Source organism: Chlorocebus sabaeus, chromosome 21 (genome assembly GCF_047675955.1).
Source record: "Chlorocebus sabaeus isolate Y175 chromosome 21, mChlSab1.0.hap1, whole genome shotgun sequence".
In the NCBI taxonomy this organism is placed as follows: Eukaryota; Metazoa; Chordata; class Mammalia; order Primates; family Cercopithecidae; genus Chlorocebus; species Chlorocebus sabaeus.
This window is the reverse complement of record NC_132924.1, coordinates 36,185,960-36,207,088: the sequence shown is the minus strand read 5'-3', so window position 1 is coordinate 36,207,088 and position 21,129 is coordinate 36,185,960. Positions and strand designations below refer to the sequence as shown.

Genomic DNA, 21,129 nt, shown 5'->3' with positions numbered 1-21,129 from the left:
GCCCAAACATTGCCAAATGCAACCATTGTTAGGAATCAATTTTGCAAAGTCTTGACATTTGACGTTGAGTCCATGTGGAAGGAATGCGCTACAGTAATAGCAGCTTTATTCATGACTGCCAACACTTGCAAGCAACCAAGATGTCCTTCGATATGTAAATAAATCAAACCAGTACAACCATATGATGGAATATTATTCAGTGATGAAACGAGCTATCAAGCCACCAAGAGACCTGGAGGAAACTTAAATGCATACTGCTAAGTGAAAGAAGTTCATCTTAGAAGAACTAAGAAAGAAAGAAGCTACATACTGTGTAACTTCAACTATATGACATTTGGGAAAAAGCAAAACTGTGGAGACTGTAAAAAGACCCATGGTTGTCAGCAGTTACAGGAAGAGTAGGATGAAGAGGCAGAGGATTTTTAGGGCAATGGAACTATTCCACCCCACACTATAATGGCAAATATGTGTCATTACATATTTGTCAAACCCATAGGATGTACAACACAGAGAATGAACCCTGATGTAAACTATGAACTTTAGTTAAAAATATGTCAATATTGGCTCATCAATTGTAACAAATGTACCACACTAATGCCAGATAGTAAAAACAGGGGAATTTGGGGGGGGTGGAAGGGGATATGTGAGAACTCTATGTACTTTTGGTTCAATTTTTTCTGTAAACTGAAAACTGCTCAAAACAAATGTTAATTAAAATTTTAAAAGGTTACTGGACCCTGATTCTATACCCTTCTCTGACTTTGAGCAAATCACAGCCTCTCTGGGTCTTATGGACCAAGAGATTAGTGCATGATCCATGGCCATAGGACATCCTATTGCTGGAATAATATATATTTGTTTAATTTACTCTTTTCATTGAAGAATGAATGAGAGATGGAGGGTGCTTGGGCCTCAGGCTCATGAAACCCTCACCCTGAGGGTTTCTGGGTATTTGCAGCAGTGGATTAGGATCCATGAGATAGCTTCCCTCTTGCACATGAGGTCACTTTGCATATAGGGGCCCCAATACCAATGTGTTTGTGGTGTGGTCCTGGTTTGTTTAGAATGGTTACCAAATCCCAACTTCTTCAAACATTTTTTAAAGTGCTGATTACTTTGCAGCATGCTAGAAACTGGCACCTACAAAATGTGTTGACTTTAATGAAATAGATGTGAGAATTAAAACATCTTCCCTTCCACACCCAGCTTCTAAGCTTGTGTGCTGAGCTGCCTGACAGAAAGTTGGCCTCTGCAGGCCCCACAGCTGCCATGGAAATGGCAGTGTGACTGGCAGCTCTCAGCAGTGTGTCCAAGATGTACTAATATTTACCGGAAGAGGCGGCCTTTGCTGTCACTGAGTCCCCACTCACCTCATGTGACTGCTGCTTCCCAGCCTGCTTCACAGAGTTGGCTCAGAGGAGGGTGTGGTCTAAGCTTGCATCAGAGATCTGGTTTTACCTTAATCCCTCAAAATCACAATTATATTTAGCAGATCTCAGAAGGCATAGTATAAACGATAAAAACCAACCTTTAAGGATATTGTTCACAAAGGAGGTGATGTAAATGCCAAGTAAGATGGGTAATTTAACTTTACATATATATGGATGGAAACATATATGGCTTTTAGACTGAATTTTCTACATATACAAAACACACATACTTTTTAAACATTTTGGGTAGAGAAAATAATATCACCAACTTTTACTTGTGTGTGAACTTTGCAGACACAAAACTTAAACAGATGTGCATGTGTATGATTTTTAAAGATGCACATATGTAAAACATTCAATAGTATATTTGTTCACGCAGTTGATTTAACTGAGAGACCTTGTATTTACACATTCTAATTGTGTTATGCGAGACAGTGCTACGTATATTATGTATGTTGACATTTAAGATTGAAAACCAAGTGGCTTGGTAGAAGTAAGTTCTTCATGTGTTTTGAAACTGTTCCAGACCTAAACATTATGCGCCACTCAGGAAGGGGTAAGGAATAGGAGGGGAGCTGAATGTGGATTGATTCCAAAATACTTCATGAGGGTAAATAATAAGAAATTAAACTTAAAATGTTTAAATTCCCTGCTCCATACAAATCACAAAATCTGAGGCTATTTTTCTCATTCAGAGAAAGCAAGCAGCCTTCGGCTTCTGTTGACGTGTGATATTTGAAAGAAGAGCGGGGTCTGGGACTGGGGATGGGAGGTGGGCAGCCGTCTATGGAGGCTCCTCCATCCAACACTTCTCAACGAGGATTCCAGGAGGCCCAGCCTGTAAATGCCTGTATTGTCTTCCCGCCCTGCAATCACAGGCAGCTGAACATTTTGCTTGGTAACCCACAGAAGTGTTCTTCTTGCATGCAAGATTTGGGGTTTTAATACCCACTCTGTTTGGAAAAATTCTAAAATCAGAAATGATGTGGTCTGAAATGTTGACATGTTTGGCCCCATATGGACTCCACAGCTCAGAGAAATGAAGTGGCACATTTATCAGGTCTCAAGTTTGGGGTCCCGTATAGATTTATTTGAGCCACACTGGCCAGAGGTGACTGAGTCTCTTCAGTCCTTAATATGCTTATGTTTTTTATTGTCCTCTCCAGCTGTAGAAGTGCCTCTGCCCTTTGGCACACAGTATTAACAGCACTGACAATTCTGCTTATTTCCCCTCTTTTTATCAGTAATTCAGCCTTATGAATCCAATAAATATCAGTCTAGGCTTGACTTATACATTGGTGAATTCTTTATCTGTCCTTTTCCAGTTTTCCACTGCTTTGGGGCAAATTATCATACATAGTGAGACACACTTGGAGGGGAATAGTGTCCCTAGGGAAACTCTGGTGAAGTTATGAGGTCATATCAAGTCAATCTAGAAATACAAGCAGTAGTACCAATCTTCAGATGCAGAATCTAGAGCCTGTCTCAGAACTTACAATCGCTCTCCATTTTATAATTCCAATGAACATAGAAACAATCAAGGCTAAGGAATTTTCTGCTCCACGCTGCAGAGCTGCGTAGCTCCCAGGTTGGTGTGAGGGGCACCAGGAAAGGGGATTTGTGTCTCTCTGTCTTTACTCCTAACTCTCACCTTGACCATATCCAGTAAAATTAGCAAGTAAAATCTAGCAAGCTCTAGTGAAATCAGGTTAAAATAATCACATGGGCAGCTTTCAGGAGGCTTAAGGCAACTGGGGCAAGTTTCTACGCATAGGAATTTCAGGCCTCTTCTAGTACCAGTTCCTCAGTCGCAGCCCAGAACCAACCCCACCTCCAGCTTGGGCCACCACTGTGGCTCCACTGGGGGACCCAGTTTCACAAAGCCATAACTGTGTCCTCTCAACATTTAGAGAAGCCAAGAGGCAAGCTCTGAACAACCGGTAAAGACAAGGTACACAATAGGAACCCCAAAAATTGGGAGGGAAAGGCAGCATTCAGAAGATTGTGTCAAATAAGCAGATTTCTGTAATAGTGGAAAGATAGAGTCAGAAGTAGGAGAATGTATGATGAAGGGGTAGGAGTATGTGTTGCAAGAGAAAAATGATATTCTCTCGTAACCTTTTCTTTTGTCCCTCCTGCACTGTTCTGCACCCTGCCAAAGGGGAATTAGCAAAGAAATAGACCAGCTCCCATCACACAGATAATGAGGAGAAGCCCATGGAGAGAAAAGGGGAAGACCAGGAGGCTGGACTCACCTTTCCACCGTATTTGAGCATCACCACCACCACTGTCAATCACTACTACCAAAGTTTCTTTCTCTACACCTTTTAGGGGATAGGGCAAATTTTGTCTGATGGAAAAGTTTTAAATCTGAGGGAAAGACAATCACTGTGGATTTTAAGAGGACTAAATGTCTTAGCAGCTTGCGGTTAAATGTCTTAGCTTGCAGTTCCCCCTGGGAAGCTGCAGCTTGGGGGAGGATGCCCACTCCTTACCAGCTCTCCTCTTGTGGTTGCCCCAGAGTTTGCAGATGGAAGGAGCCCGCCACTCCTTCAGGGCTTAGCACATGGCTGGTCACTGCCTCGGTGGGGTCCATCAGGTCCCCTCTCTCTGCCGTTCTGGGAGAAGTATCTGTCATGGTTCTTTCCACACCGACTTTATTCAAGAGTTTCTACTTTAATCCTCACGTCTTTGTCCTCTTGTTTTGCCTGTAGAGAACTTCATAAGGCCTGGTTTTCCCTCCTTTTTCAACATGAGCCTCAGCATCTTCTGCTCTTTGCTGCCCCGTGAAACCTCCCTCTGTAGCACCAATCTGCCGTCACACACATTGTCCGAGGTGACATCAGGCGACGCAACTGCAGAGTTTCTTGTCCTGCCAATTTCTGAGAATCCATGGGGCACATTCCACAGGACACTAGAGATGTGCCTTGAGGAGGGGGAGAAGCTGTGTGCCGCATTCCACTCTTGGTTGGAATTCTGTAGTGCTCATTAGTCCACATCGAAGGTCCTAAGGCTTCTTCTCACTGTTAAGTGGCCTGCTTAACTGCCTGTAAATTGGTGTTGCACCAACTTGTTTCACCACGGCCCTTGCCTTTTGATTCATACCTTCTACCATTTTGCAGAACTGCTGCTCTGAGGATCACGCCTCAGGATATGTTGCTGATCCACACGGAGGGTCTACCCACGAGCCAAGGGCTTGTTCTGTGCCATGCTTCAGGAAACAAACTCCCTTTCCGTCCTCCTTGCCTTCTCTTCGACTCAAGCACACAGCCATTCTGTGGAGGCCCAAGATACAGATCTAGAATTACCAGCCCCGGGATCCCAGCCCCGACTCAATGTACTACCACCCAAAGAACTCCAGGAGGTTCCTCCTGTCTGCTTCAATGTAGCAAAGACTGATGGTTGTCCTACAAAACCTTTTCTTTCTTTCTTCTTTAATAAAAGAACCTCTGATTTCTGGCTGGACATGTGCTCACTCTGAGTAAAACTATAGTTCTCAGCCTCCCTTGCACCTAGGTGTGCAACTACAGGAGGTGCTGGGTACAACATCTAGGAACTATGTTTAAAGGGAGGGAGCATGTGCTTCTTTGTCTTTTTCTCCTTGTTACTGCTGGAATAAGGATGTGGTTACAAGAACTTCTGCAGCCATTTTGGGTCACGGAGGGGAAGCCAGACGCTGAGCAGGATAGAAGGGAACTGGGCCCCTGACACTGCAAAGTAAAATCGTGTTCTAGGCTGACACATCTGGGCTTCTTTTATGAGAAAGAGAAATAGACTTTATTATTTAAGCCACTACCTTTTACTTTTTTATTTTTATTTTTTATCATTAGCAAACTAACACAGGATTAAGCCACTATTATGGTGGGGTTTCTGCTACCTCAACAGAGTCTCATCCTAACTGCTTTGGTTCCTCTCTTCAGCTAACCCCTCAGACCTCTCAAAATCAAACTGAAAGCACAGACTATTTCCTAGAACAACCTCTCAGAAAGTCATCTTGACTGGGAACAAGTTAGCCTCAGGATGACCCCACTGGAATTCCTCTCCTGATGACCATCAGCCCTCTGTATCCAGACCCTCTGTCACTCAAGATCTTTCTTGAGGAGATGGTGAGATGGGGCTGGGTTGGGCAAGTCTCCACACCACAGTGATTTGCACATCAGCAGATCCAACTGGGTGGTCTAGTCTAAGTGGCCATCTGTTTTCCCACTCTGCCCCAAATAGCCATTCCCTGAGTTTTCCAAATTTTTGGTCTTCATGTGTTCACTTGGCTGTGTTCCCATTCACTGTTGGTGCCTTTCCCACAAGAACCATCCAATTTGTTCATTAGTATATACACACCATCTACTCTGAAGGGCCTCAGCGTGATTTGGTTCCAATTCAACCTCACCCAACTTCTAAGTTAACAAAGATATTCTAATCTACTACCACGGTCCTGCCACTCTATTCTATGTTTAAATCCTTGGTGCCAAGGCTAGTAATTCAAGCAAAGGCACAACTCAGGCTATGTCACCCACAGACACCACCTGAACTGGGCGAGACCTGGACCAATGATCGTTGGCTAGGATTTGGTTATCTGCACAATACCAAAGCATGCTAATGTAGCAACCCAATGTGTGTGCTTCCAGTTGTGATGAATTTTTCTTCATCTCTATTTATGAGATACATGAATAAAGGTTAATTATATATCACGACGGTAAAACTAGGCAACTCCATAAATATACAAACGTGGTTATCAGCCTTTTATACCCTTATTGTAGCAGTTATCCAATGCCTGGAATTAGAAGAGTTCATGGTATATGCTTGTCCTCTGCCATTGGACTGTGAAGTACTTGCAGCACCTTTACATCCTCTGTAGTACCTAGCTTCATGCAGCAGTTAAGAAGCAAGTGCATTGGACTCGGATGGAGTCTAATTTTGAATAGCTGTGTAAATCTGAGAAAATTACTTAATCTTGCCAAGTCTCAATTTCCTCAACCAAAAATAAAACAGGGATAATAATACATATCTCTTAGGTTGTGCTGAAGATTACATTAGATAGTGTATAAGGCTGACAGCAAGTGGGAGCTGTGACTAAGTCACAGAGACACAAGTATTAAGTGCTCAAGAAATACCTAATCAAATGGAGTTTTCAAGAAGCAAGACCCCCATGTCCATAATCTATGAATTATCCTATATATCACTAAGTCCCCTCTCTAAGATATTCCGTCATTTGTTATTTGTTCAGCCAAAAAGCATTAGGCATATATTACCTACCAAGTGTTAAAAGAAGCTAGGGATAGGGAGATATATTTGACATAGTCCTTGCCCTCAAGGTGATTAGATTCTAGTAAAGCAACAGAAAGGTATACCAGTAAGTGCTATAAAAAGTTGTAGATGCTGTGCTAGAAGTATTCTAGAATTCACTGAGTGCCCAAAGAATGGAGTGGTCTGCTCTACTTGGAGCAGGTGTGAAGATGGCAAAGTCATGAATGTCTTCAAGGAGTGGTGATTCTCAAACTGAGACTTGAAGTATGAGACAGGCAGACCATCCTTAGCACAAATGAGTGTGAGCAGAAGCAATGGAAAGAAGTGCATTGGGCTGGTTTTGGGGGGAAACAGCAAATAATTCCCCGTGGCTTAGGGTCAACAGAGGAGAGGACACCTGTGTGAGAGTTTGAGTTGGAAATTGGGTGTAGACCACCTAGGGAGGTTAGTCTTGATTAGTGGCAGGGAGTTTACCCAGCAAATTCCAGTCACCATCCAAGGCAGACAGATAGATACCCAGAGAAGGAACGAGGTGACACCACAATGACTTGGTTTTCTACTATCCAGAGACAATGGAGCAATGTCTATACATCTAGGTTATAGGGTCCTTGTCTTGTGCACTCTCACAAATCTCCAGCAATATCCCATGTTCTGGTCCATCCCTTCCACCATCAGGCGCCACCCACCTGGTGTTTCCCTTTCCTTAGGAGTCAGTTCTCTCCTAGATGATAGTTAATTGTATAATTTTTAAAATCTCAAATACCTCAGTACACATCAGTGTATGTTATTTATCCCAAGTTATAGACTTGCACTTGAACAGGGACTTTCTGGGCTAATATTTTAAACCAAACGGATAAAAACTCTAGTGGTAAAATTTCAAGCACTCTGGCACCTCTGTGAATGTGAGACTTTTGTACAAGAAAGTGGTGTTTTAACCACCAGTCTTAGGCTGTGGAATCAGCTCCTTCCTTTGTGTTTGTTGCCAACAAAAAGGTTTACAGAAAAAGAAAATAAGTTTCCCTTACAAAGATTGTGAAAACAGTCATATTTATAAGCACAATTACCTACACTTCTGATTATCCCTGTGGCCAGTATATGGTCGCTGCCTAATACGTGACCAAAGAAGTAAGAAGAAAAAAGAAAGGGAGGAAAGAAGAAAGGAAATAAGGTTGTCCATAATCTTTTTTTAACATGGCTTCCAGCATAAAACTTGGTGACTAAAAACAGATATTTTTTTCATTCCTAAGGGGTCAGAGCAAGGCACATAGATATCCAATTTATTGTCACTAAGCTTTTCATCCTAAAATTTGAAATATTTGAGTGTACAAAAAGTTTCATGTTGTATACTCTTTATTGGATGCATAGATCTATGTTTATGGAAAGCTTTAATGGTTGCAAAGTCAAATTGCAAAAATGATTCATTTTTGTAGAGATCTCGATATATCATACTGCATTCTAATAAAATTTTCAATACTGGCTGTAATGTAGATTATCATACTAATGTTTCCCATGGGATCCCGTGATCAGAACTCCTTTGGTAAATGTCCTAGAGTTAAGGTGAATGCACCAAAGAGCTGTAACTCACTGAGATTTAATACTGGCTAATGCAGTATGAAAAAATGGGCAGCAAATACAGGCTATAGAGAAACACTCCTTCAAGATTTGGAGTCCAGGTCATTCACAAAATGTTTTCTCCTCACATTCTGAGATTAATGCAGTTCTGACACCTTCCTCACAGATACATGATGATTTAGGAAAGACAACAAGAAAGTCATGGAGATGACAGATGAATGGGGCCTTCAGGCAGTAACATTGTAACGAGAAATGAAACTCGCACTCTTTGAACAGAATTTTTCCAGGAAACCACTTTCAAACTCTTGAAAGGGAAACATCAAAGTCTGAAGGGCAGATACGAAAAAAGTTTCCCCTCTTACACCAAAGTGACATAAATTCAATCTGACACACATTTATAGTGAATTTTGTGTGCCAACAAAGATAAAAAGGAAAAGGATACGTACTTGTCCTCAAGGAACTTATTACAATTATCTCTCAGCTGATTGGGACCTCTGTTTTCTGAATATTGTTCCCTTCTGTCCTCTGCCTACTTCAAAAAGGACTGAACTTGTATGGGATTTTTAAAAGTACTCTCTTAAGATGCTCAATTTCTGTCAAAATACTAGGAAACACAAATGGTAACTACCATGAAAAAACATTTTGTCACCAATCAGCATGGCAAAGACCAAGAGGCTTAACAACAGAATCTGTTGGTAAGAGTGTGGAGCAACAGGCACTCTCAGACATTTCTGGTGGGCATGGAAAGAGATATGACCATTACAGAAAGCAACCTGGTGATGCCTACCTGAAGTTTAAATGCATATACAAGTTGATCGAACAACTCTTCTTCTGGAAACATATTGCCCTTTGCAAGTACTTTACTCTTGTGAAATGATGGATGTTAGGTATATTTGCAGTGCTACTGCTGTAATAGCAAGAGATCAAAAGCACCTAACTGTCCAATCATGGGGCATATGTGTCAATAGGCACATGTTTATTGACACATATATTCTGAATAAGCAGAAGCTATAATAACTGAGGAAGCTCTATATGAGCTCATATGGAACCAGAGCCAGATACATTTCTAGGAGAAACAAACAAGGTGCAGAAAGACCTTATGGTGTGTTGCTGTTTATGTTTAAATAGGTGCTGTGGGTGTGTGTGTAGAGAAAGAGCCATGTTGTGCATAAAATATCTCTGGAAGAGGACACAAGAAACTGAACACAGTGCCTCCTCTAGGGAGGGTGAGAGGATGGCTGGGTCCCTGGGCTAGAAGGGAGATTTACTGTTCATTATCTACCTTCCTTTTGTATCTTTTGCACCAGTTGCCTCTATTACTAATTCAAATAATTAAATTTAAAGGGAAGGTTTCTAGAAGGGCATGTTTCCAAACCAGAGATCTGAGGGAGTGCACAATGCACACTAGTAAACTAGTCATTTCTACAAGGCCCTACCACTTTTGAAGCCCATCAAATAGAAGGAACACAAGCCCTAAAACTAGATCCCCACAGAGAGAATTGGGGTGACTCTGTCCAGGGGTCTTTGGGACTCACTTCCCAGGTCCGCATTTTGGGACGCCAGTGCCCTCTTTCTGCCTTGACTGTTGCCACCTTGAGGAAAAAATCGATTCCTCAGATTTCTGCATCCATGAGCACCCTCAGCTGCGCTCTGTGCACCCCCAGCATTGGGGTGCCCCATGGCCTTCCTCACCCATGCTTGCTCCTGTCTCCATGTCCTCAAGCCCCACCCATCCACCTGGAGGTCACAGGCAATCCTAATCCCCATCCCCCGGGATGTTTACTACCTTCTGTCTCCCGCTGCTGCTGCTGAGGCACACTCTTTGCGACAGGACATCTCAGTCATAGCATTTTTTTTCCATTGCATTTATTTGCTTGTCTCCCCAAACGGAATGTGAATTCCCTGGAGAGGGATCTGTTCATCTTTGTTTCCCCACAAGAGTCATTCAGTTGAGATGTCTAATAACTGACCATCAGCTGAAGAGCCACTTCAAAGCTGGTGCCCCCTGTGCCCCCTGTGCCTTCTGTACCCAAACCACCAGACCCCACTGCCCAGCAGGACCAAGGGATGTCAGCCCTTTGGGGACTGTGCCGGCCTAATGGCAACGAAGTTGTCTTCTTACCCAAAGGTCCACCCTGCCCCACCCTTCCAGAATTTACTCTCAGGCTTGGAACTGAAAAGATACCCCATGCCATGATGGAAAAACAGGGTAGCTGCTCCACCAATTCATACTCTTTACATACCATGTTACACCCAACACCAGGACGCAGGTTGACCTGCAGCTCAGGGCATTTCCCGCAGCCCGCTTTCCTAAATCCCAGGGCTCCCAGTCCCCTGATCCTGCCTGAGAAGTTCCTGCTCAGGGCAACCGACCAGCAACAGCGTCCCCCTGAGCTCCCTGAATGCCCCAAAGAGACAACTCCTGGACTCAGCAGTGGGCCGTCTTGTTTACAAAGCCCACCCTCTGAGAACGGAAGCTCTGTCTTGGTTCTACGAAAATACAGTCAGTCCTGGCATTTTTGAAAATGAAATTTCCCTGGAGGATACTTTACATCGACATGCAACTATGCAACTTTCTGCCACACTTTCACCCCTGACACCTTGGGAGTGGTGCTGCTGGTGCCTCTAGCACCTGCTTCCCCGTCCTGCCACCTGGACAAGAAACAAAGTGCAATAGCCACATGCCTTGTAGGGGCTGGTGTGGGAGTGGGAGTCCTCAGGCTTGGCTTAAACTGGGATTCAGAGTCTGGCCATGTCTGGAGAACTTCTGAATCAAAGGGGTTGGGTGTTCATTGGCATGAGGAGTGCAACCTGGAGGGAGGAAGGTTCATGCTTCAGGGCCCTGAGCAGAGGCACCAATGCCCCAGGAGAGACGACAGAGTGGCTCCAGCACAGCGAGCCTGGAATGGGGCCTGGGATCTTCTGGCACCACTGGAAACTCTGACAATCGGTGTTCAGGGCAGCCACAGGGGAGAGGGCATGAAAGTCCCCAGGAAACAGCATTCTTAAGTTCACTAACAATGAATTCACACTAACAATGAATCCTCAGAAAAGAACCTATGAGAATTGTCCTGAGCCCATGTGAAACACAACCATAAATAAAATCAGGGCAGAGCCACTACTGTCACACAGACAGACGCAGTGAGGCAGCCAAGTCTGATGGCTCATGTCAAGGTGGCAACCTTCCTACGCCAGGCAGAAGAGGCCTGAGGAATTTCAGGCTACAAAAGCAACTTGCAGACGTCAAGGGTACTGAAAACTGAATCAACAGTCTTTCATCCCTGAGGATGACAGCTCCCAAAACGTAGAACACAGTCTGCCTCAGGCTCTACTGCCCCACCAAGTTCACTCCTGCCCGTCCCAGAAATGAGGTATGCAGGGACCAGTGAAATGCCAGCTCTTGCCCTTAGAAACGGCAGCTTGTCTTGACTACAGACACCTCTCCGGACGCACCCAGAGCCTCTATTACGCAAAGGGAATATAACTCCTGACAAGAGGAAATAAATCTGATCACCCAAAGCAGAAGCCAAAACCAGAAGGGTGATGGTGGTTTTCCAGCAGTGAATAAATCCACGGCTTGATTTTTGTTGTTGTTGTTTGAATATACATTCCAGATGTTTAAGAGAAATCTACAAGCCACATCTCTAGATTCCAAACTGGCCTCTCTGTTCATCTCCTCTCTGCCCTAAGGAACTTTCCTCCCTGTAGTTGAGTTAATTTCCCCCAAAGCCCACTTTGTTTATTAATTTGCTGAAGAGGTTCTCCAGTCATCACACATGTTCCAGTGTTCTTAGATTTGCTTTTAGAACTGGGTGGACTGAACCAGTATTTCCAGGACTATCCCCTGCTAAAACTTCAGGCCTATCTGTTCTCCAAAAAGCATGTTTCCATCTTCGCTCTTGTTGCCTGTCACTCACCCCATACCCATAGTCATTTGTGGATATCTTGCCATCTTTCAAAATCCAACTCAATGCCACCTCTTCCAGGAAGACCTTCCTGATTCTTCCAGTGGGAATCAATCTCTCTCTCTCTCTCCCGAACTGCAACAGGCCCTTGTTATCTCTGCTCCTTTCGTGTGATTCTTCTCACATTGCTTTGTGTTATGGTTGCTTTCCAAACAGGCTGTGCTCCTGAGGAGTGAGATGTATTTTGGATTTTCTGTACTACACTTTTTCTGATATCTCACAGTACTTACATCACACCTCACATGTAATATAGACTTGCAGCGTTTAGACTGCAAGGGGCCTGCTATGGACTAAATTGTGTTCCCCCTCAAAAAAGTAGTATTTTGGAGCCCCAACCCCCAGTGTGATGGTATTTGGATATTAGACCTTGGGGAAATAATTAGGTTTAGATGAGATCATGAGGGTGAGATCCTCATGATGGGACTGCTGTCCTTTTAAGAAGAGACACCAGCTGGGTGTGGTGGCTCATGTCTTAAATCTTAGCACTTTGGGAGGCCAAGGCAGGCGGATCACTTGAGTCAAGGAGTTCAAGACCAGCCTGGGCAACATGACGAATCCCTGTCTCTACAAAAAATACAAAAAATTAGCCAGGAATGATGGTGTGCGCCTGTGTTCCCAACTACCAGAAAGGCTGAGGTGGGAGGATCTCTTGAGCCCGGGAGCTCGAGGCTGCAGTGAGCTGAGGTTGTACCACTGCACTCCAGCCTGGGTAGCAGAGCGAGATCTTACCTCAAAAACAAACAAACAAACAAAAAAACAGAAAGAGACAGAGAAGGAGACGCTAGAGATTTTGCTAACTCTCTGTCTGTCTGTCTCTGCCGTGTGAATACGCAGTGAGGAGATGGCCATCTGCAAGCAAGAAAGGGAGCCCTTAGCACAACCTAACCATGGTGGCACCCTCATCTCACACTTTCCAGCCACCAGAACTGTGAAAAAGTACATTTCTGTTGTTTAAACTCCCAGTCCACGTATGGCACTTTGTTATGGCAGCCTGAACTGACCAAAACAGGCTGTCCTCTGAACCAGCCTTTTTATTTTCTACAGTGGTTAAGTACCAGGTCCAAAGCGACACAGAGCAGAGCAGGGATCAAAACCCAGTCAGTCTCCTAACCCCCAGCCCATAGCTCAAGCAAATAGAACAAGCTTGCCAAATAACACAGAATGAAAGAAAAGGCCCAAAGCAAGAAGTATATTTTTCTTAGACATGTCCGTACCTCAAACTCTTTTTATCCTAGCTTTGAAATAACAAACCGAAGGTCCAAGGGGACTTCCAGCAAGGTCTGAAATTGAGAATTTGGCTTAAAAGGCTGCAAGGGATGAAGAAAAGAAGGGGAGAAGGCTAACTATTTGGTTAAGACAATATCATATTACGGAGTTATAAATTATGCAAATGAAACCGCAGGATTCACAACCTCATGAGATTTCTTGTACCTATACAAAAAACTACGCGAACAAGCATTTCGGAGCTTCGCTTTAAAATCTTCTGTTACTACCACCCTGTTACACTAGTTATAGGGTTTTCCATCTCAGGAAGGGCTTCCATACATACCATCTCACGGAAGACGTGGAACAGCCAGCACAGGTGTCACCATCTCCCTGCAGCACAGTACACTCCTGAGCCTTAGCTCACTTAAGTGACCCAAGCAAAGTCACAGAACTGTTGGAACTGCGACTGGAATATTCTGTGTGTCTGTGCAAGCGAGACAGGGAGAGACATAAACAGAAAGAGAGAGAGTTGGGGTGGGGTTGATCCCACTTCACTATATTTTCCCAAGATTGCATTCAAAGAAGTCCCACAAATGTTCCCCATCAGCAGGCAGCTGAAAGAAAATAAACCACTGATGAGAGCCCTGGGCTTAGCCCTTGTTCTGTCACCAATTCAGTATTGACTGGGGCGAGCCACTTAGCCTCTCTAGTTCTGCTTCGTCAACTGCAAAAAAAAAAAAAGGTGTGTTGAATTGTTTTGTCTTCGTTTTTTTTTTTTTTTTTCCAGTCAATGAAAGAGACACTTTATTGAGTCCCCAGGGCCATGGGGCCTGGGCAGGAGGCTGCCCTTGGGGGAAGGAAGAGGCTTATTTGACCTTCTTCTTGGGGCACAGGTTGCTGGTGTGGCTGCACTTCTTGTGGGAGTTGACAGCACAGGGGTGCAGGCGAGCACAGCACTTGCGGCAGATCATCTTGCCGTAGTTGTATTTCTGGGCAAGCTGGCGGAGGGAAGGCTCAATAATGCCACCTTGTAGGTGCAGCCCCAGGTGCAGGATGGACTCTTTCTGGATGTTGCAGTCTGAGAGAGTGCGGCCATCCTCCAGCTGTTTGCCTGCAAATATCAGACACTGTTGGTCAAGTGGGATGCCCTCCTTGGCTTGAATTTTGGCCTTGACATTCTCAGTGGTGTCACTGGGCTTGACCTCGAGGGTGATGGTCTTGCCTGTGAGGGTCTTCACAAAGATCTGCATCTCTGCGTTTGTAGCTCGGCCACCTCAGTCTTGTTTTGTCTTTGATTCCCTTTAAGCTCAGACAATCTGTGGTTTTCTAAATTAGACAGTCAGATAAAAGATCAGGCCAAGTCACTTCCAAAAATGTCTGAGCTCTGGATCAGGCATTCAGGAGGACTATACCATTTCATGGTGTTTGTTCCCCAAACTCTTCATATGGGAAGGGGGCAGAGACAAGACTGCAACTGGTCTGAATGCGACAAGAATTTAAGTCGGTGCTGTCATTAAAAAACTCAGCTTTAGCCATTGGCACCAATGTGGGCAACATGGCTTTGCAGGAAACCAGATCCAAGTATGCAGAAGACCAAAAGCTTTATTCCACTGCGACCAGCAAAAGGCACATTTCTCAGACACTCTTCTCTATGGAATTTAAGATCTTGTGAGATCCTGCCTAACTTAGACCCTAAACACCAGTTATTTCAGGCCAGTGACAGCCCCAGATCAATAAATACTCAAATCATAGTAAATCAGAAAACAATGTTAACAGCACGAAAAATTGCTTTATATGGCAGCAACTGTATTTATTCACCATATGTATTACTAATAAAATACAGAGAAGGTAAGGGCTTAATATGTCATTCTGTCAGTTTTTATTTTTAACAGAGACTATTTTTAATCAAATTCAAAAAATTTCCTCAATGATCCCATGGCTCTAGAGCAACTAAGAACATTCATCAGGAGAAAGACATTAGGGCAGGTTTTTAACAAATGAGAAATACAGTCATTCTCTTGAAAAGATGAGGGTTTAAGACATAATTATTAGGTCTTGAAAGCCTTGAAATTAAAGCCAATACTATTACTGGCTTTCAAGTCCCATATTGTTTGGTGGGTATATTAGTCAGGGTTCTCTAAAGGGACAGAACTAATAGGATAGATGTATATATAAAGGGGAGTTTATTAGGTGAATTGACTCACACAATCACAAGGTGAAGTTGCATAATACGCTGTCTGCAAGCTGAGAAGCCAGGAAGCCAGACTCAGCCCCAAAACCTCAAAAGTAGGGAAGCTGACAGCGCAGCCTTCAGTCTGTGGCCGAAGGCCCAAGAGCCTCTGGAAAATCACTGGTGTAGGTCCACGAGTTCAAAAGCTGAAGAGCTTAGAGTCTGATGTTTAAGGACAGGAAGTATCCAGCACAGGAGAAAGATGGAGGCTGGAAGACTCAGGAAGTCTTCTCTTTCCATGCCTGCTTTTATGCTGGCAGCTCATTAGATGTTGCCCACCCAATTGAGGGTGAGTCTGCCTCTCCCAGTCCATTGACTCAAATATTAATCTCCTTTGGCAACACCCTCACAGACACACCCAGGGACAATACTTGGCATCCTTCAATCCAATCAAATTGACACTCAATATTAACCATCATAGTGGATATAGTACAATACTGGCTTTCAATTCCCATATTGCATAATTGTTGTATTTTTTATTAATTTGTGTGGCACATATTATGGAAATTTCAAGGACTCTCTACCAATGAGTTTCTCCTTATCAGCAAATGCCCATAAGGAAGATGGCAGGAAAACTCATTCATCAGAAGAAATGCAGCTCACGACTATGATTGCTTTCCCAACTCCAGCACTGGGGTCCCAATTTCACAACTTTCTGCCCTTCCAACATACAACATTATTTACCTGGCATCTGACTTTATGTTCATACTAAACAATGAAATTGGTGAAATGGGAAGTTCAATATGTAAGTTACAGTTCTTTCCAAACACATTAAACTATATAATAGCTATTTAAAATGTTTATTCCATCATCCCTTAAAATTATGCATTATACACTCACACAACAAGTTGATCCGTAACTTTCAAAGTGTGTTGACTGTAATTTGGGTTTCAGCATTCATCACTTACCAAATACTCAGTTAACATCTGCCCTATAGATATAAAATAAATACTCCACAGTCCTTGCCACAACAGTCACCATATAGTAAAAAGACAGACATTAAATTTAATAATTACAGTAATGCAGCTAGTGATACAATAGAGATATGTATAGTGGCTATATCTATTGACATTTATTCTATTAGAATTTAAAACTGAGAATTTTGAAGTGTTTATTGTTCATTGAAATAACAATAAGAAATCCATTGCATGTTAACATAAATAACATTGTTATGAAAATGACTATATTTCAAAAAAAAAAAAAAAGAAAGTTACAAAGTGAAATAAACCAGTCACAAAAAGACAAATACTATATGATTTCACTTATATGAAGCACCCAGAGTTGTTAAATTCAGAGACAGCAAGTAGAATGATGGTTGCCAGGGGCTGAGGGGCAGAGGGCGTAATCAGGAGTTATGGGTTAGTGGGTGCAAAATTTTAGTTTTGCAAGATGAAAAAGTTCTAGAGATTAGTTGCACAACAATGTTAATGTACTTAACACTATGAACTGAACACTCAAAAATGATTAAGATGGTAAACTTTATGTTCATGCATATTTTACCACAATTTTTTTTAATTTTAAAAGTTTAGTAAAAAGACTGGCATAGTTTTACAGTTTTATGCATCTCATAAATGTCTAGTTTAATAGAACACAGCTGGATTCTTATATGTGCTCCTACATTCAATCTGTTACAATATATTGTTTTGATTGAAGTTTATGAAGATTATCCAGCATCACAGATATCTTTTTCTAACTGTGATTATGTACTTAAAAAAGGAAGAGCATTTTGATAGCTTCATTAGATCATTGCAGATATTCTTTGGTATCACACCAAAACTTAACAAGTGGTAGCTTCTTAAAGGTTGGTTATAATGTGGAATCTGAAACTGTACAAATTAACTGTTGCTATATTCTGTAACATTACTATCCACTGTTTACCTCCTACATTGAATGAATCTTTTACCCATGCATGATTTTGTAACATCATGCATTGGTCATTGGGGAAATATTGGTTGACTATGTTAGTTATGCAATTTTCCAGATGTTGCGATATCTTACTTTATATCAAAAAATTGCATGTGTTAATTTCACTTCTGAGCTCAGAAAAGTCTTTAAGTATTCTGAAGCTATCAAGCTCATGGTGGTGAAAACAAGATCCCCAAGATTCTAATTTTCTCTTGAAAGCTCAAATTTTATTACTAGCCATAAATACGGTGAGTTTCTTGACACAGTAAGCACATTTTGCTTATTTTCCTAAAAATGCCCCACTAAAAAGATCTGCCATGTCTAAATATCCATCGTTTGTCTTATTCTTTCAAGTGAAAATGGGGCCCCATGAAAGAAAGGACTAGATAGCTCGCCGTTCAAACTGTCAAACAGTGATAGCATTGTACTTCAGTGCAGAAGGGCCTTGTGCTCACATCTCATTTTGTCACACAGAATATGTTTTAAAATTTTTTCATAAGGGTCAAGGTTTAGAAAAATTAATAATTTCTTACTCCTTCATCAAGGAGGTTGTTAAGAGAAATTGTCTTTTTTATCTCCCCACAAGCACATGGCAGTGAAGAACACAAGGACCACTAGCACAACTTGATTTTAACACTTCAATTCGTGCTAAGCAGCAGCAGTTTGCCTGCCATTGCTTCTGCACCCTTAGCGCAAATGTCAGCACAGAAAGGCAAGTAACCTCTTACTGTTAATATGAAAATACTTTGATCTCATGGGTTCCCAGAAAACAGTCCATGAACCACAGTTGGAAGCCTCTGATCTAGAAGGTTCTTGACTCTGGAAACAAACTTCCTAGGACTGTGTCCTGCCTTTGTCATTAGCCGTATGGTGTTAGGCAAATTACTAAACTTTAGTGAGCCTCAGTTTCCTCATCCATTAATAGAGATAATAGTACCTACCCCAAAAGAGTGCTGGAGGAAAAAAGTAAGCCAAACTATGTAATGCACTTACCTCAGTGCCTGGCTCATTGTATGCAACAAATGGTAGCTCCCAATGCCACCTATTGTTATTAGTGTTATTACCTTCTGCTCCTTTGCAAAATGCTATACATATTAAATGTCCTATAAATGCTGCTTAAAAAGCAATGATCTCCTCATTTCTCAGATGATAAGTTTTTATTTTGCCAAAACAAGATCTCATTTGACAACAAATCCCTAAAAATCCTGTCAATAAATGTTGGTGGACTGAATAAAGAGTCCCATATGGGAAGAGGTCATTGAAGATGTATCTTTATGTTCAGGCATTATACCAGAAGTGCTTTAGCCCCTCAGTGTAAAGGAAGACTATCACGATGTTTCTAAAGGCCAAGGGGAGTGTTTTAATGCTTGAATGTAATGATTTGGAAATACCTAGACCTAAGACAACCCTAGCATGGAATCTTCAGTGTTAAAGAAAAAATTAAAACAGGTAGCATATCCGAAATGCAACAATAAAACAAAAATCATCCATCCGAGTTAGTTATTGGGTTTCTATCTCTAAGAGGGATTTGTAGCTTTTAAATGTTGCTTCTTTTTCAAGAGGATGATTTTTTTTCTCTCTCTCCCAAGAAAAATTTAATAGAGAAGAGGGAATCCCCAGTCCTCATCTTATTTCTTTATTTGGGCAAAAGTCATGGCCTTCACAACCAATGACAGCAGAAACCTTTATGAAAATAGCACAGCCTTTTCCATCTTAAACACTTAAAGGTCTATTAGATTTCAAGGAATGAAATAGCTGAAAAGTGACTACATTTGCCGTATTTCAAGCTGAGTGTGTAAATAACTAAGGTCAAACTCAGAAAACAAGGCTGATAATTCCATGGTGACCAGCCAGACTCCGGTTCCCATCATTTATTCATATGTTGATAGACTTCCCCAGGAAGCCTGGGAAAATAACAGAAGTTACTCAACTTCCCCCAAGAGAAAAGGGCTTCATTTTTCCTTGGCAGATTCATTTCTAATCACATAGCAGGGAACCATTATTAACATCTGGATATTCAAAAAGAGACACTGAATTATTATAAAAATGTTTCAAATCATCAACCTAAAACTCAAATGATCTACAATGTGTACAATCTTTTTCCCTCTTTAGTCAAGAAGATAAATGGAAAAATTCTTTATATTTCAACTTTCATTACACATTTGTTTTTAATCTAGGAAAATTCATGTCTGCCTACTGTACCTCCATATCAAAGACTGATATGTCAGCATTGGTTTCTGCTCCTCCCACCATAAGCTTCTTTTGAGAACATGTTTTTTTCTTTTTTTTTAGAGGCAAGGTCTTGCTCTGTCACCTAAGCTGGAGTGTAGTGGTATGATCACAGCTCACTGTAGCCTCAAACTCCTGGGCTCAAGGGATCCTCCTGCCTCAGCCTCCCAACTCACTAGGATTACAGATGCATGCCACCATATCTAGGTAATTTTTAATTTTTTATAGAGACAAGGTCTCACTTTGTTGCCCAGGTTGTTCTCAAACTTCTGGCTTCAAGTGATCCTTCTGCCTCAGCCTCCAAAATGCTGGGATTTCAGGCATGAACCTCTGTACTTGACCAAGAACATGTATTTTTAGGAGTGAGATTACTGCAAAAATTAGTTGGTTCAAAACAGCCACCGTCTACTACTATTACAGATACTAATACTGAGTTATATTCTCTTTAATACAGTTATATGCTGTTAGGTTGAGCAAGAATGAGGCAGATCAAATGTCATCATGTTTAACCAGGCCCTTCCTCCTTTACACAGTTTTTTAAAAGTTAATTGTCATGACTTGTTAAAAACACACTCAGATATTTCGAAGCTCTTTGCCAAACCTCATCCAAGTCCTCAACATTAGAACTTGACAGCACTTGATAAATACCTCACACTTCTCATTAAAACTGTCTAGTAGCTTCTCATTGCTCTTAGGATATTATACAAATTCCTGCCATGGCCCACAGGGCTCTGCTTGCAACCTCATGAAGAATAGGTCAGAGGACAAATGTGCTTCATGCCTACAATCTCAATACTTCGGGAGGCCAAGACAGGAAGATAAGGATTGCTTCAGGCCAGGAGTTTGAGACCAGCCTGGGCAACATAGCGAGATCCTATCTCTGCAAAGAAAAAAAACATTAGCTGGACATGGTCATTCTTACCTGTAATCCCAGCTACTTGAGAGGCTGAGGCAGGAGGATTGCTTAAGCCCAGGAGTTCAAGGCTGCACAGAGCTATGATCATGTCACTGCACTCTAGCCTAGATGACAGAGCAAAACCCTATCTCTAAAAAAAATTAAAAAAGAAAAAGTCAGGCCCAGGTGAAAATGATGGACCATCCCCTCCAACCCCAAACCTACCCCAGCAAGGATGGACAGGCTAAAATCTTTGCAAGCAACATTTATTTAGGCAAAGCCCATTTCAAACTTGTTGCCCTACTAATGGGCACCAACTTCCTGCCACTGCACTCCACCTTCTGCAGGACCAGCCCCTCCCCACCCACTTAGTCACCTGCTTCAGCCTACTCTTCCGCCACACTGCCCATCTCTAGCCACCCTGAACAAAGACTCTGCCCAAGATGCTTCCTG

General features: G+C 42.3%; 1 protein-coding gene across 2 annotated transcripts; it reads right to left on the bottom strand.

Annotated features, from left to right (window-relative positions):
- Positions 1 to 14,283: 14,283 nt before the first annotated feature.
- Positions 14,284 to 14,682, bottom strand: LOC103226351 (ubiquitin-ribosomal protein eL40 fusion protein-like). Of its 2 annotated transcripts, XM_073008646.1 has the most exons (2): positions 14,565 to 14,667; positions 14,284 to 14,477 (listed from the first exon to the last, which is right to left on the bottom strand). In XM_073008646.1, exons 1-2 carry the CDS (start codon positions 14,665 to 14,667, stop codon positions 14,284 to 14,286), a joined length of 297 nt encoding a protein of 98 aa, XP_072864747.1. The 2 variants fall into 2 exon arrangements, with proteins under 2 accessions (XP_072864747.1, XP_072864748.1); XM_073008647.1 differs by having other exon boundaries at positions 14,284 to 14,682.
- Between the last annotated feature and the right edge of the window lie 6,447 nt (positions 14,683 to 21,129).

Excerpts from the sequence above, each read along its gene's own strand:
- LOC103226351 (XM_073008647.1), bottom strand. The coding sequence starts at position 14,667 with ATGCAGATCTTTGTGAAGACCCTCACAGGCAAGACCATCACCCTCGAG.